The sequence below is a fragment of the Hydra vulgaris genome, chromosome 11 (assembly GCF_038396675.1).
Source record: "Hydra vulgaris chromosome 11, alternate assembly HydraT2T_AEP".
Lineage (NCBI taxonomy): Eukaryota > Metazoa > Cnidaria > Hydrozoa > Anthoathecata > Hydridae > Hydra > Hydra vulgaris.
Genome location: NC_088930.1, coordinates 18,929,771 through 18,947,445, shown reverse-complemented (window position 1 = coordinate 18,947,445; position 17,675 = coordinate 18,929,771). Strand labels below are relative to the sequence as shown.

The window sequence follows — 17,675 nt, the reverse complement described above, 5'->3', positions numbered from 1 at the left end:
GATATTAAGGAACTATTTATAGAAGCTTACACCTTAAGTTTGTTGTTTTTTAGCCTTATTTTGCATAATTTTTTAATTTTTATGTAAATTGCATTTTCGTTTTATATCATTTAATCATTTTTATTTACATCTTTTCGTATTTTTTCAATTTCAGATCCCCGAAATGAAACGTGTTCATGTGAAAATGATAAAATTAATCAAGCAATAGATCCAGGACTGTGGATTAACTTTTCCGCTTATGATGTGGCTTACTGGGTTGACTGTGGGCCTACTAACTGTCAGCATCATTTTGGTCCCTTTGATAAATCTTGCCGTATTTATGCTGGAGGAAAAATAACAAGATATTGTTCCTAAAAACTTTTCTATGGCACAAAAGCAAATGGTGAGCAGTACAGGAGAGAGTGGTTATTGTATTCACCATCCACGGGATCTGTGTACTGCTTTGTTTGTAAACTTTTTGCATCTACAGGTTCCACAAATTAGGCTGATAAAAATGGGTTCAGTGAAAAATAACATTTATGATGATAATCACGGAAAAATAACATTTATGATGATAATCACGAACAAAGCGCTACTCATAAAAACTGCATGTTAGTATACCTAACTCGTCGACAAGACTCCGGTGTACTACAAAAGCTAGAAGAGCAAATAAATGAAGAGTATAGTTACTGGGAACATGTTTTTAGGCGAGCAATAGCGGTCACAGTCAACGAAAAATCAGGGGCCCCGGGCAGAAGGGGGCACCGATGTGGGTTTGTACCTTGGGTAGTATGACACACGGCTTTAGTCTTTTGTCCTTAAACTTCCATCATTTGGATTTGGTTATCAATATGCAAAATAAGACAATGACCTTTGACCTGGTGTATTTGGTTTAGTTAACAATATTGGTTTTTAATTCGGAGCAGCTGATAGTTTGTTTTAGGCGAGTTAATGACACTTTTTGTTATTTATTTGAATTTCATGCTCTATTTTGCCAAACAATTTTCTTATATCCAAATATTGTTGGCTTAAATATTCACGTTATATGGATATTGAAGTCAATCAAAATACTATTCTTCTATGCAGCCTATTTTAGAAGTATATCCTTTTGATGCTAAAAAAAGAAGTTTTAATTAGACTTATTTCAAGAAAGACAAATGGATTACATACAGCGTTAAAAAGAATCCTGTTTTTTGTTTTGCGTGTCGACATTTTGCTGGAAATTCAACATTTTAAGGTGAGACAGATAAAAAAATGCATTCATAGATATAGGTTTTTCAAAACAGAAAGATATAAAAGCATTGCTTGAGCAACATGATGAAAGTTACGCCATAAAAAATTAATGTTATCTTAGTTTTCTGACTCTCTGGTTTCATTGCGGTCACAAAATGAAATAAAAATAGACTAGCAAGGAACCCAACATTACAAAGAAGTGTCTTGACATAACTTTGGTTTCCTTCAACTTCTTTGGATCTTTTAGTTGTAATCAATCTAGAAATATTTGAAGTTTGGAAAAACTTTGGTTTTCTCCTGCTTCTTGGATATGTTGGTTGTAACCAATGTAGAAATAGAAGAAAAACCACGTAACCATGTAAACCATGTAAGAAAAATTATGTATTTCTATATTGGTTACAACCAACAGATCCAAGGAAGTAGAAGAAAATCAAAATTATGCCTAGACTCTTCTTCGTACTATTTTATTCCTTGATTGTCTAATTATTGTATTGCATTTCGTGGTCACAATGAAACCAGTATAGTCAAAAAACAAAGAAAATTTTTGCGAAAAAATGAATAAGTCCTCGGATACAAATGAAAATCTAACAATAAAGTTAGAACATCGCTAAGGACTTTACAGGTCTTGCAATTACCAAAGTGACTTGATCAAAGTATTTAATGTAAAAGTCGAAAAAATATTAGCTGAAGAAAATAAAGCTTTGCAGTTCTTTTCATTTCTTGTTCACAAAACGAAAGCTATAATTATTTGTTACTTATTTTATTTATCTATTATATCAAAAAACAGCAGGCATTGTATTAAATGTAGCTTTTAAAAAAAGGTTGTTGAAGGGACTCTATGAAAAGATTGAAGTAATTGTCTTACCATTGATGTCTTCTTCGAGTTCCTTTCTTTTGAGAAGCTTAGACTTTTATTTTTTTCAATATCTCAATGCAACTAAGGCATACAAAAAACAAACTCGTAAAAAAATAGGCCGATAATTTTAAACAAATCCGATTGGTTGTTAGTGGGAAACCGAACAACTTTTTATTTACTGGTATTTAGTTTACGCAAACAAAGAATTCGTAAATAATGGCAAAATATTACAAACAACCGAAGTGTCTGTTATAACAGTTTTGCAGGAGATATATCAATATAATAGTTACAAAGATATCGTGAAGTGTTTTTTTGACATAATTTATGAACCTAATTACAATATAATACATTAGTGTTGGTATATTTTAAAAAAATATGCTACTTTTAAAAGCAGTTGGAATAAATTATGGAATATATACATATCATTTTGCGCTCTGCTAACAGCAAAAAGTATTTATCTTAATTAATTAATGAAGCCATAATAACTATTTGTATCGACTTATTAGACAAAGATATAATTGTTTTTATAACAATAAGTTAAAAGTAACTTATGTTACTTTTAAATTATTGTTATAAAAATAAAGGTAACCAAATGTCATTTATATAAAACAAAACGAGTTTAAAAATGAAAGTAATTTGTTTATAAAGTTTACCTCCTGTTTTTTAATTGTTTACCCATTCTGAATGGAATAAATTATTTTTTCAAGATGGCCGAATAAGTCCCGAGTATTTTAAAAAATGGTATTAAATACCGAAAACAGTTTCTTGAATGGGGCTAAAAGTCATGATTATTTATGCAAAAACGACTTTTGTATAAAAATCAACACTACCATAGTTTATCTCAGTCTAATGTGACATTATTGGTAAACATACTTATTTTGGTGTGGTATTGAAAATAACAACTTCAATTTTCCTAAAAAAATGGTTTTTCATGGATAGTTTTCCAAATAATGTCTGATTATAAATGTCATGCTACATTCATTGAAAACAAACACCAATACGTCCTTTTATGAAAAAATCAAATCCATAGACCATAGCCAAGCCCACAGGTACTTTATGTTAAGAATTACATCTTTTCTAAATAAAACTACGCTTGACGATTTGTTATAGTCGTATTACTTTTACCAGATTATAATGGTGGTTAAAATAACCTTTCCATACATATCAAATATATAATAGTTTTTGATGAAAAAACTTATATATATTGTAATTAAAAAAACTTTTTTTCGTAAAAAATATTTTTATTTTATGTATTTTTGTTCGGAAAAACGTGTACCATGTCTTAGCTGCATTGATTACATGAAGTTCTATGTTAAAATTTATTATATTTTATAATCAGAAAATCAGGTTTGTAGTGTTTTTACTTTTAAAAGAAATAAAAATTTGCCACACTTATCGTTTAGCATTTCAACAGAGATTTTAACTGACTGTCTGTGGGTTACTAAACTTAGAGGTAATTTTTTTTGTCAAAGTAGTTCAAGAACCCATAAATGTATTTAGGCACGTTGATTGTTATTTGCTAAAAGTTGAACTTTTTGGACAGCGACCAGTATTTTTTTTAAGTATAATTATCTATAAATTTAATTTATTTTACATAATGACCTCAGTATTAATAATACCGAGTCGTTATCCATTAAAATAATTAACAAAATGACAAAAAAAAAATTATTTAATTGAAAATATTTTCTAAAGTTAGTTCTATTTAGAGTGCGACGATTATTCGTTTATCAAATATCGATGTACGAATATTCGTTAGAGAATATTTAGTTAAATTGCTCGTTAAAGAATATTCGTAAAAACCAATCGTTTAAATTATTCGCAGGGTACAAATATATTCGTAAACCTATATTCTTTTTTATAAATAATAAACGTTTAATAAATATATATTCGTCGAACAAATAAACGAGAACGAATATATATTGATTTACTTTTATTAGCTAAACGAATAAATATTTGTTGAACGAACATTATTTGTTTATAGAATATAATTCGTTAAGCGAATTTTATTTGTTAAACCAATATTATTTGTTGAACGAATATTAAATAAAATTTTTTTTTTTTTAAGAATATATTAATATATTTCATTTTTATATATTTTATTCCTTATAATGTAATATTTGAAAATGTTAAACAAATATATCGGTACTTTGATTTATATTCTTTCAGCTAATTACGGAGTAACGTTATACAAACAACCTGCAGGTCACGATCCATTTACGAAGCCGCCACTGACATATGATGATGAAGACGTTTTAACAGAAAAATGTATTAAGATTTAAAAAATAAAAGTACAAGTGTTAAAATAGAAGTACAAGTGTTAGAAAGACGGCATATAAAAAGAAGACGGAACATTCACTTTTAAGGCTTTTAAAAAAATTTTAAGACAATATTTTTTTCAGATGCAAGCTGCCTTACTTTGTAAAATGCCGAGAAAGTCTTGTTTGGGATTTTTTTGAAACAACTGATACTACTCTTGCGAAGTGTAATGTGTGCGAAAAGGAACTTGTTGCTAACATCGGTACTTTAGGTCTTTTTAATTATCTAGAAGGGCCAGCTCTACCAAGTTTTTTCGGAATATGATAAACTCAATTATGCCCAACAGATTGTGAAAAAACCTCGCGTTATTGATGATAACGACTCTTTACAACCCGATTTCATCAGTACACCTAAACGAGCTTGTCTTGTTGCCACTTCTGAGTCATACCTTCAATTTTTAACATTATCTGGTAAATCAAGAACTGTTAAAGCGTCTTAAACCTCTCGTATTGTTACTCAATGGCCCAAAGACCATATTGAAAATATAAATATAGTTACATCATTGACTAAGTGGATTGTTCACGAACAATTACCTTTTAGGATAGTGGGTAGTAAATATTTTTATGAAATTATGAAGCAAGCAACGAAGGGGAATTATAATCCTCTTTCATCAAAATCACTTTCTCATATTTTGAAGTTGATGTAAAATCTAGAATACTGGGATTCAAAGCTCAAATGGTGTCATTTAAATTTTTTTATGGTATCAATCTAGGTATCGCAATTTATTCAATTAAAGATAACCTATCAAAAACAGTCCAAGCAGAAAATATTTCTGCAATTTAAACCCAAGAAGTAGCTCAACTGACAATCAATACGCTTAAACAAATGAGATCAGAAAGTCAAGCGGATGCTTTTTATGAAACAACAAAATTTAAAGCTGAAAAATATCAATCTGTTAATTCATCTTCTATTCCAATAAAAATAAAAATGCCAAACCACAAAAATTTGTAGCAATATTTTAACTTAGATTGGTTATCAAAAGCTGAAGCACATCACCCATCATGTCCAAAGGAACTTTACCGTGCGATATATTTTGAGATTTTGGATTCCTTTGTTACAGTAATCAAGGATAGATTTCATTAACCAAGTTGAAACTTATCCTAGTTTGAAACTTATCTGACGATGGAGCCATTTTTATTTAAAGCAATTAAAAGAAACTGTTTTAGAAAAGAAATAAAGTTATTGAGTGAAATGTATGGTGACAATGACCTTAACATTGACCTTAACAATGACCTTAACATTAGTTTTGGAGCTAGAAACATGGAAAACAATTTTCTCTAGCTCAAAATCATCTTGTTTCAAAGACACACTTAAAGAGATTCAGTCACTTTTGGAAAACAAACAAAAAAATGATTCCGAATTGCATTGTTCTTTGTGAGCTTCTCATTGTCAATCTGCGACTTCCTGTACAGCTAAACTATCCTTTTTTACGGCACGAAAGATAAAAGGTTAAGAAGTACAATAACAAACAAAAGATTTAACAACCTGGCAATTTTAAACTCTCATAAAACATTTACTGACAAAATAGACTTATGTAAAATTGGAAACAAATTTGTGTCCAAACACGACGAACGCTTAAACCAGTTTGGAAGGTTTGTTAAAGAAGATTTTAAATAGTTGAAATTTATTAATTTTTTAAAAATTTTCAAATGCATGTATTTTTTAAATAAAACAATAGATTTCATTTTAACGTAAAATATATGCACCTATATGGTACCTTGATACCATATAGTGCTAACAGTTATTTAATATGGCATCTAAGGTACTAAAATTTTAAATATTTAATTAAATATGCATCGAACATTAACAAATCAATAACATGGCCGTCGAACCGGGTACCCCCGCTTTTTTTATTGAGGACCTTTTTGTTTTTTTATAAATAAAGAATATTTTTCAGAATTTTATAAGTGGCCTCCCCTTCCTTCCCTCCCACCCACTTTGAAACCCTATTCATACCCCGGCTATCAGTATTTATATTAATCTTATTTATATACTTATTCGACAAAACGTGAAAGCAAACAAACAAACAAAATAAAAAGAAATATAAAAATTTAAAACTAAGCGCAAATAGACTTTTATAATAATGGATGTAATATTTCAGCGATCTAAGGAAGGTTGATACTTAAATCATCAAAAAAATACTGAAATCTTCAAAACTGGCTTATCCCATTAAAAATGTTAAAAAAAATTTTTTTCGGAAGTAATTTTTTTTTCTTCACCTAATTCAAGAATTGTCAATTCTAAATATATATAATTATTAATGAATAATTTGTTTTTAATAGAGAAATTTAAGCTTTTATGGGCTAAGGTGATCACCATAGCAACACCTTTGCAACCGTATCAGCCTTGATTTGTCTGCCCATATATCCTAACCCAAATCTTAATTTGATCTTTAGATTGTATTGTCCACTTTTTCTACTTTCTTATCAACAATCCGTAGTTTTAGTACTAATGCTGGCCAACGCGAAAAGAAGAAGCTTTGATGTGTTTTATCTCATACTGTTTATGCATCTCAGTAATATAGTTAATTACTTCTGTGTTTCTGATACTGATATGAGAATACCTTTATTTATATTTGTGAATTGAGAACTCTTTTATTAACATTTATAGAGCAGATAATTTGGTAGTAATACAAATAAAATAAGATTCAATAAAAAGGAAAATTATATTTTACAGAAATTTTATCTGCTATGCAATAAAAGATGCAATACTCAGATCAAGCAAATTGATAATAAAATGAGCGTTAAGAAAGAAAAGTTTAATTTTTTAATTTGTTATTTGATTTTTCTTTGAAATAAGATTCTGTTAAAGCCACCTAAAAACAAAATATTTTGGAACTTCGATTTGACGGGTTGATTTGAAATTTTCTTAGCACTTTCTCCAATATTGGAGAAAGTGCTGAGAAAAAGTGCTATTGAACTAAGTTCTAAATTAAAAACATTTATATGGAAGGGTTGGGGTTTAATCAAGTTTTTAAAATTATAATAATTAAAAAACATGTAATCTTGTAGCATTTTGATAATAACAAAATATTTTGATACAGTTTTTAAAATTTCGAAAATGAAAAACTGTATTGCTTCTATTATGGTATTTTGAAGAAATTTTGGAATATTTGAACTCACCGGTAATTTTTTTTAAGAGCCCATAATAGCCGCCTTATTTTCTTTATTTGCCGAATTTTGTGTCGAAAACATTATCGGTCAATCGAGCAACTTTTTTAAATAGAAAATTTTTTTTAAGGTTTCTGGTCTCAAGAAATAACATTATATACACGATAATGGTTGATAATTCCACCAGTCAATTTGTAACAATATTTTACCAATAATAACGTTATCTCAGTCTTTGCCATTGACATGTGACACGTTATCATCTGGTTAGTAATATTTTTTTAGTAGACTTTCTTGAACCATAAGTAATTTTTTCTCTAGTAATAATTTGCATTTGTATTGCATTTTTATGTGAAAAAAATGAATTTTTATTGCATTTGTATTGCATTTTTATGTTTTAAGGGAAAGTTTATTTTTCAGAAACGTTTTTTCTATTTTTACCGTATGCTTTAAAGTTTATTTTGCTATAAACGAATATCATACATACTTGGTTATTGGTTTTACTATAAGCTTTTTTCCTTCTTTCGCAAAATATATAGCCGGTTCAATTTGATGCCGGTTTATTATTAAAACTAAAATTTGTTGTGTTATTATAAGCATTAGATTAGGTATCTCTATTTTAAGAGATTCAAAGTCCTTGACTCAAATGTTTTGGAAGTGTAGTGTATTTCTTTATTACTAGTTGGCACAATTGGCAAGATTGAATAGCAGAGACAAAAATAATGGATCTAGTGATATACTCACGGTCTATCATAAAACTAAAAGTAGTATTAGCAAATCTAAAATAATATTTTTTTAACGTTGACAAATGTGTGACCACGCAATAATGTTATGTGTTTCCATCACATGGACTGTTCTTTCTAATATATCAATCCGCCAAGATGGGTCGTATGCACTCTAAGGGGTACGAAAAAGTTTGGTTGCTCCAGATATTTTGCTGTGAATTTTATTCTACTTAGTTCATACTAGTCAAGAATTTTTAATTCCATTTATAAATTCATGGTTAACTTGCATATGCCCCTTATTAAATATTCAATAATAAATTTTGTTTTAGAAAGGGTATCTCCGGCTCTGCCTTGCCATACAGGAGAAGTGTACCAACGGTATGTTATAAATATATAGCTAAAGCAATTTATACATTAAATGCACAACATTTTTTAATGTTAGTTTGATTTTCATGGTATTACGATTGTAATATCATATACTAGCACAATTCAATGTTAATTTATGTGTTTATATATTTAAGTTTTCAATGTTAAATAAAGTGTTAATATTTATGCCTTTTTATCTTTCAATTAGTTTCTCCGACCAAAATTAATAACTGTAAAAAAAATATATATATATTTCTAAAACCAATGTGTTATGATGAGTAAATATTTTTTATGATAGTGGTTGAAATTAACATCTGAAGAAGTTAAAGAACAAATTTATAAACATGCAAAGAAAGGTTTAACTCCATCACAAATAGGTATTAATTTTTAGTTTCTATGTTTAAGGAAAATAATACAGTGAATATATTAATTAGTTGATATATGTTCAAAAAATATATACTAAATTATTGTGTTGTGTTATGATGATTTTTAGGTGTAATTCTTCGAGATTCTCATGGTGTTGCTCAAGTCAGATATGTAACAGGAAACAAAATCCTTAGAATTTTAAAGGCTAAAGGATTGGCTCCAACTTTACCTGAAGACTTACATTGTCTAATTAAAAAAGCTGTGTCAGTTCGAAAACATTTAGAGAGAAATAGAAAAGTATGTTTCAAATAAAGTTTTATTAATAGTTATTTAAATTTTTTTCTTTTTAAAATTTTAAAGAGCAAATTTTACAAATTATAAATATTTAAATCTATCTAAATAGTAGAAAATTTTTTATAGTTAAGCAGTATAATATGAAATTAAAAAATTAATTTTTGACTTTTCTGTTTTATTTAAAATTAGTAACAAAATTTTTTTAATTTAACTATTTTTTAAAAAAAATTTTAATTTAATTATTTGTAATTGTGAATATATAAAATAATTATTTTATTACCTAGAACCATTTTAATTTAAAATATTAATAGTTGTTTAAATTAAAAGTGTGAATTAGATTTGAATGCCATGTGGGTCAATCACCTTTACATTTTCAGTGAAACCAAAAGAAATCTTGAATTTTGATATTGCAAGATAACTGGACCTTATTTCAGACAATTAAAGTAATATTTTTATGTAAAGATTGTTCAGAAATTGCCGTGGTCTTTTTGGACTAATTGCAAACTGATGTTAGTTATTGGTATTGTAAAAAATGCAAGAAGCTACAGTTAATATATTGGTAACAATTAAAACTCATTGTTATAAAGATTGTCCTGCTGCTAAACAACTACTTGAACCATCTAGTATGAATTTATAATATACACGATTATGTATTAATTGTAAATAAGTTATTTTTAAAGTTGTTTCATCAGCTGGCTGGGTTACTTTTTACTTAGATATCTGCAAGAGCATTTGCACCTTACAGCTAGAATTTACAATTTTTAATGCTGATAGTTGTTAAGCTGACAATTCAAGCCTCTGGAGACTCAAGCAGTTGCATATCTCGTATGACCACGCTTCCTTTTTTTATGATGACCATGTATTTTGATAATTTGCGCATGTAAAAACTAATTTTAAGAGAAGAATAAAAATAAACTGCAAACTGAAAAGAACAGATCTTTAGTGACTTGAGTGCTTTAGTGCTAAGGTTGATTAATTGTTATATTTGTGCAATTGTTAGTTTTCTTAGTAGATATTAGAAAGTATCAAAGTTTCAACTAATTAAGTTTTGAAGTAGTTAAGTTTGGATTAAAGAGAACAATCTTTTCTAAATTCTGTTAAGTGAAACTCTTTTAAGTTAAAAAATTTTATGCTATTTTTTGGTTTATCTTTTATCTTTTATTTTGGATTTTTTATATTTTAGTTTTGTACTTTTTTTGTTTTTGTTAGAAGAGCTAAGTTGCAAACAAAAAAAAATTATCATTCAAAGCAGGCAACCACTTGCGTTTCCAAAGTGGGCTTGCAATTCTAAGAATTTTAACTGATTATACCAGCATTAAAACTATCGATATGACTAATACTCAAAGAATTTTTTTATATAAATCAATATATAAGGAATTGCTTGATTGCAATTACAACAAGCAGGCTTATTTAGCTCAGCATCGTTGTCTGTTTTTTTCTTTTTAAATGATTTTTTACCTAAAGTCAATTTTATAAAATTATTTCTAAAACCTCTGAAGGTATTAAGTAAATTAATGTTCAAGTTTACATAGCCTCGCTGCTAATTCTCAATATAGTCTTTATTAATTTAAGAGGACACTGCATATTAATAACGTGATTTTTATTACACATAACTTTAATAATTATTATAAATCTTTATAAATAATCTTTATAAAGTTTATAAATCAGTATTTAAATAAGTAATAATTTGACAAATTGTTTATGTATATGTGTAGGGTGACCAGAATATTCTTTTTTACTTAGGGAGCACAGAAACAAGTCTAATAAGTTTCTGTGCTGTTTGCTCTTCTATGAAAAAGAGTATTTTAGTCATTATAAGTGTGTATATATTTTTAGTTTCACAAGTTGATTTATTATTATTATTTTTTTTTTTTTACAAGATCTATGCTTTGAATCATTTTTATACTATTTTTATTGTTTCTCCGAAAAAGTAGAATTTTTACTATATTATAAACGGTACTTCTGTGTGTGAAATATTGATTGGTTGACAATTTTTGATTATTAGCTTGTTTACTTCACTTGATTATTTATATTAATTTTAATAATTTAAATTAGTTTCTTTTAATATTGTTAATAGTTTTCAATCTTGATGATAATTGCTTCTTAAAAGCTTTTTAGTTTTATCTTGCTTAAATTTATCTACTTTTTTTTAATTATAAGTATGTATTGACTTATTTTCTAGGATTATTTTTATTTTCTAGGATTGTGATGCCAAATTCCATCTTATTTTGATTGAGGCCAGAATCCACCGTCTTGCAAGATATTACAAAACAAGAAGGGTTTTACCACCAAATTGGAAATAGTAAGTTTTTAAATTCTTTATGACTTTATGCAAGTTTTGAGTAATAGTGAAGTGTATTTATAGTTCTATTAAAAATAGAATTAAAAAAGTTTAGATCTTGTATAAGAGATTCTTTAACTTCAATATACTTTTGATATAACGGTTTTTTGTTTTGTTTTATTCTTTCTCTCGCTCACAATAAAAAGAAAATGATAACTGCAGTTTTTTAATTTTTATTCCGTCTAAAAGTTAATAAGTTAACTAATGCCTCTTTTTATAGAATTTTATAGAAAAGTTAATAAGTTAACTAATGTCTCTTTTTATAGAATTCATTCAAATATGTGTAAAACTTGTATCAAATGTAACCATTTGTTCTTTAATTTTAGTGAATCTTCAACCGCTTCAGCTTTGGTAGCATAAACAAAAAATGTAATTTGTAATCGATGATATATTGTCAAACATTACATAGCTAGTTGTTGTTATTTTTTCATTAAATTTATTAATTGATTAATTTTAAATGTTAAAAAATTTTTTTCTTTAAACATTTGAACGGTATTTAATGCTCATAATTGTGTGACAAAAATTAACATATTAGTCGCTTTCGATTTTAGCCTAAATTTATTTTTTAAATAACTCCTTGCACTACTGAATTATACTTGCTGAAATGCTTTATTGTACCAGGGTGTCTGTTAGATTTAGGGAATTCAGATCGTTGGAAAAAAATTCTGACAAATTAATGGGGGAAGCAGGTGGTGTATCAGAAAATCCGCCTTTAATTGACAGACAGCCTGTTTACTTTACGACTGTATCTACTAAGTTTTCCATATATATATTTCTATAGTATCTATTAAGCATCAGAATTTCCAATCAAGACTGATAAGGAGTAGCTTTAATTGATTCATAGCCAAAATATGCATCAAAATTATTGTATCTGAAACAATCTGAATATTAACTTATTTTAGTATATGGCGTAAACAGGGATGGCAATCCCGGGATTACAGACAAATTCATGATCCCGAAATCCCGGGATTAGTCTCTAAAATTTGCCGGGATTTCGGGATTGTGATGAACAAATAAAAACAAAAATTGATTAAACTTAATTTATTTATTTAAAATGTCTAAATTTTCGCTATAAAATTTGTTGAGCTGCTTATTCTCCATGCAATGTTTTCCTTTTATTTTTTAAATTCTTAACGTTGGCGTGATTGTCACATAAATAAAGTTTATTTAATATACCTTCCGTATTTGATAACTTTTAATGTTAAAGAACATTAAAAGTTATCAAATACGGAAGGTATATTAAATAAACTTTATTAATTCGAAGTATAATTGTTTTCACATAAGTTCATTTTGAATTATGAATAAAGATAATTAGTGAATAAATAGCTTAAAATATAACTTTTTTTTTTCAATAAGATAGAAATTAGCCTAATATCATGACTAACTACGCTGAATTCAACAGCACAAATCTCATATGGAAACATTTTTTAAAAAGAGCAGATGAAACAGCCTTATGCAAAGTAATTACATGCAAAAGAATATTAAAAATTGCTGGTGGTTCAACAAAAGGTCTTCATACCCATTTACTTTCCATACATAAAATTAAATTAACATCGCAGGAATCAAGTTTATCCACGACACCTTCAACTTCAAAAGAATTATTAGAACCGAAAAATAAAAAACCGAAAATCACAAGTTATTTTCCAACAACATCGAAAAAAGATGAATGCCTACCTGAAGTATTTGCCCGTATGGCAGCAAAAGATGGTATTTCATTTAATACAATTTGCAACTCTTCTGACATACGAGCTGGGTTAGTTGCACGAGGCTTTAAAAATGTCCCAAAATCACGAAACACTATAAATGGTGTTAGACTACTATGAACAGGTTAAAAAACTAGTTATAAAGGAAATAATTGATCAAATATCAAGAGGCTTCAAGTTTTCCTTAACGCTTGATGAGTTTTTTTTAACGCTTGATGAGATGATTCTTTTGGAAACTGCAGATACATGAATGTGAACGTACACGAGTTGAAAAGTTATTGGAATTTAGGTTTGATTCGCATTTTAGGATCTATGCCAGCAGAAAAGTGCGTTTCACTTCTAAACGAAAGACTCAACAATTTTAAAATAAATCTTGAGGACGATATCATTGGTATTACCACGGATGGTGCAAGCGTCATGAAGAAACTTGGAAAAATTATAGAAAGTGATCAACAGCTATGCTTTGCCCACGCTCTACAGCTGGCAGTAATATCAGTTCTTTATAAAAATGACCCCAATTACTTGGAAATCGATGAAATTTTAGATGATGAGCACACTACCTTTGCAAGTTTAGAGAACCACAGTGATGAAGAAAAAGATAATGATTGTATTAATGACTATGCTTCTGAAGAGGAAGATTGTATTCAAGATTCAAATAATTCATTTTTGTTTAATGAAACCTCTGAGGTTACTATTAAACACCAAGTTTTTGGACCTGACATAACAAAGGTCAGGAAAATTGTAAAAATCTTTAAAAGGTCCCCAACCAAAAAGGAAAATTATTTACAAAAGTACGTAAAAATTGAGTTTGGAAAGGTCATCCATTTGATTATGGATTGTAAAACCCGATGGAGCAGCTTATTGCTTATGCTTGAAAGATTTGACAAATTAAAATATTGTGTTAAAAAGGCATTTCTAGATTTAGAATTGGATTCCAAAATTGACGATTCAATTAAGATGGACGAAAATGAATATAAAATTGTATCTGATTTAGTAGCACTTTTGACTCCTGTTAAAGCCACTGTGGAAGCACTTTGTCGACGAGACGCAACTTTAAATACAGCTGACATTGCATTAGAGTTTATGTTGACCAAAATAAAACAACAAAAATCTGAAATCGGGAATAATCTGTATGCTGCTTTGAGTCACCGAATTAAAGAGAGGAGAACACCATTAAGTAGCTTAGTTTATTATCTTCATAATGGCCAGGTTACATCAACGAAAATCACAGATGTTTTTGTACCAAATACAAGTAATCAAAATAAAAAGATTATAGTAAGCATGATAAAGCGTTTCATCCCGCAGATATAGCATCAGCAGCAGACAGCAGTTGTGATGTTCAGCTAAACCAGGTTTTAAGAAGCGACGAAGGTGATAAGAAAGTCAAAACAATTAGTGAACAATTAAACGAAGTTTTGGAAAAAGGATTGATAGCTATACGAACAACACCTATAAGGGTAGAAAGTATAACTTCTAAGATTCAAAAAGAAATGTTTTTTTTTGAAAGTGGTGGCACAAGAGGTGATCACCTTCAAAAAGTGTATAACTATATTCTATCTATACGACCAACAAGTGTAGAGTCTGAACGAGCATTCTCAGCCGCTGGGTTTTTATGCTCTAAAAATCGAACACGATTAAACAATGAAATGATGGACGCTTTGAGTTTTTTAAGGTGGAGCTTTCAAAACGAATTATAACTCTTATATATTAATGTATACTTATATTATTTTTAAACATTGTTATTTTGTGTTATCGTTTAAAGGTTTTATTTATAGTTTAAATTACTTTACTTCATCAGTTAAATTAATCATATAATAGTGTTTGATAATTAAAAGTTCTTCGCAGGCTTTATCTTATATGATTGTAAGTTTTTCATTCAATCCCGGGATTTCCCGGGGACAAATTTGTAATCCCGAAATCCCGGGATTGAGAATTTCCGGGATTTTTGCCATCCCTAGGCGTAAATCTAAATGCTTCCGGATTATAAACATCTAACGACGAATCTTGTTGGCGTAACAATTTTCTGTTTGTTTAATCCTGTTTTACTATTTTACATTATAAATGCTGAATTTTTTTACATTTACTTTACCGTCTTATTAGTAATGCATAATAAAACGAGGTGTTTTAAATTTTAAGAAAGGTTAAATTTATTGTAATGATTTAAAAAAATATATACAATTTCGGGGTTGCGCATTTTGAAACCCTATACAGACTCGGATTAGGCAGTGATATACGCAATCTGATTAGTCTATTTTGGAAGAGGCATGTGCGTGTTTGTTAAAATCATAGCAAACGTCAAAAAGCGTGTTGATTTAAAGAACTAAAAAAAATAATCGAATAAAAAATGAAATCATAATAGCCAAAAAATAATGATTATTCTATCAAATTTTGTACATTGTAGTATTTATACTTTTATAAAACTTCACAAATCAAAACATCCGTGATTTTCTAAAAATTTAACGTTTTAAAATAATTAGGTTGTTTTCCTTACGGTTTTGATAACTCTAAGACATAAAATAGACAATCATTGTAACTATAAAGCAGATGATAAAACTTGACCATACTGCGATTCTCACACGATAGATTTTTCAAAACAGTTTTATAATTTACCTTGTAACATAAATAGTTTATTAATAACTTGGATTTTTTTCACATTAAATTCCCATTAATCCTATTATTTAGCTGAAAAAATATGAAAAATAAAATTACTTTCCAGAGCTTTACCCTAATTACTCCTATATATAAGTTATATTCATTACTAAAGTTTTTTTTTTTTCGTCAATTGTCAACTCAATATAAAGTTTATATGCAGTTGTAGCACACTACCGATGAAGTACTTAAAATAGGCAAATTGTATATCTTAAGCTGGAGCAGGGGTTGTACTAAGTTGGTTGCTGTATCTTTATTCTAACTTGTTAATTTAAAAGAGTTAAACAAGTTTTTGCAAAAAGAAAATTTTTACTGATGTTTTACAGAACTAGGTTCCATGTTCCATTTGAATCTCTGAAGAAATTGCTTGTTAACCTAAATTTTGAGAATTCTGATTAGGAGTACATCTAAAGAAGTACTTTTAAAATTGAAATAAACAACAACATGATTTTGTATGTTTGCAATTTTTCTTGTTTTTACCTCTTTGCCTTTAGTTCGCTATAAAAGTGTTACACATTAGGAGTTATTCGTTTTAATACAAGTTTTGTTAATCAATTTACTATATCAAATCAAACTTGTGGGGTTCAGGTCATAGACTTTTTCTAATAGTTTATTATGCTACATTGTTTTGCTACAAAACACTATTATAGCTAATTATGCTACAAAATACTGGTTATTGTATTCTATAATTGTTTAAAAAAAATAGTTAAAAATTAACCTCTAACAACAGTTGATTTTAAATTATATTAAATTAAAGAACAAACTTTAATAAATTTATACTTATTACATTATCATTATTTTACACTAAATACTTTTGAACAGCAAAAATAAAAATTTGTTAGCTCTGGAAAAATGAAAAAAAAATTAAATACGTAACGTTTTTTTGTATAAAATCAAGTTTTTTTTCAATTTTTATGGATACCTCTAATAATTTTACTACAATAAATATAATTGTTTACAAATCATGAAGGCTAAAACCTAACTAAAGCCATTTTAATTTAAACAAAAACACAGCATGACAACTGACTTTCTTTTTTCTGATGTTTTTCTTTTTTCTGATAATGTTATTGTCTTTTTTTATAGCTTTCTATTCACTCACTGACGAGTCCGCATTTTTTGATTTTTTTTCCATGCTTTATGTAAGGTTACTTTCTATATATATATATATATATGTTTGTGTGCCACAAAATTTGAAATCAATTTTTGAAAGCTTTTTTCTCAACCAATTTCGCTCAAATTTTGCACACTTAATCATTTTCGATGACAATACAAGGAAATAGAAAAATTTGACCAAAAAAAGTAAATTAAGTTAACAAAAATTTAATTTGTATTTTCTTATACATTTTATGTATTTGATATGAATTGCGTATTACGTCACAAAAATCTTTGATTTGCAAATTATTTGCAGTTTCGAAGACATTAAAGCGCAGCGATTTAAAACCTATTGTTTTAAGTTATTAAGTTAATAAGTCTTAAGTTATTAAGTTAAAAAACAAAAATTTAGTAAAAACAGTATTTTTTAAATTTAAAAAAAAAAACAGTAATTTTTCCTTCTACAAAAGATAACAAAAAAAGAATTTCTAGGCCCAATAGAATTCTGCTTGCATAAAGCATGGATTTGAAAAAAAAATTTTTTTTTTGATTTACTAGTTATAGCTTTCTATTCACTCACTGACGAATCCGCATTTTTTGATTTTTTGATTTTTTTTTTTTTTTTGCGGAGGCCAAAACTTCACAGCG

General features: G+C 27.9%; 1 protein-coding gene across 1 annotated transcript; it reads left to right on the top strand.

The window, feature by feature from the left end:
* The first annotated feature begins 8,248 nt into the window (after positions 1-8,248).
* Positions 8,249-11,991, top strand: LOC100205984 (small ribosomal subunit protein uS15). Its single transcript, XM_065810363.1, has 6 exons — positions 8,249-8,395; positions 8,546-8,594; positions 8,881-8,959; positions 9,076-9,245; positions 11,444-11,544; positions 11,910-11,991. Exons 1-6 carry the CDS (start codon positions 8,373-8,375, stop codon positions 11,941-11,943), a joined length of 456 nt encoding a protein of 151 aa, XP_065666435.1. The 5' UTR covers positions 8,249-8,372; the 3' UTR covers positions 11,944-11,991.
* Positions 11,992-17,675: the final 5,684 nt, after the last annotated feature.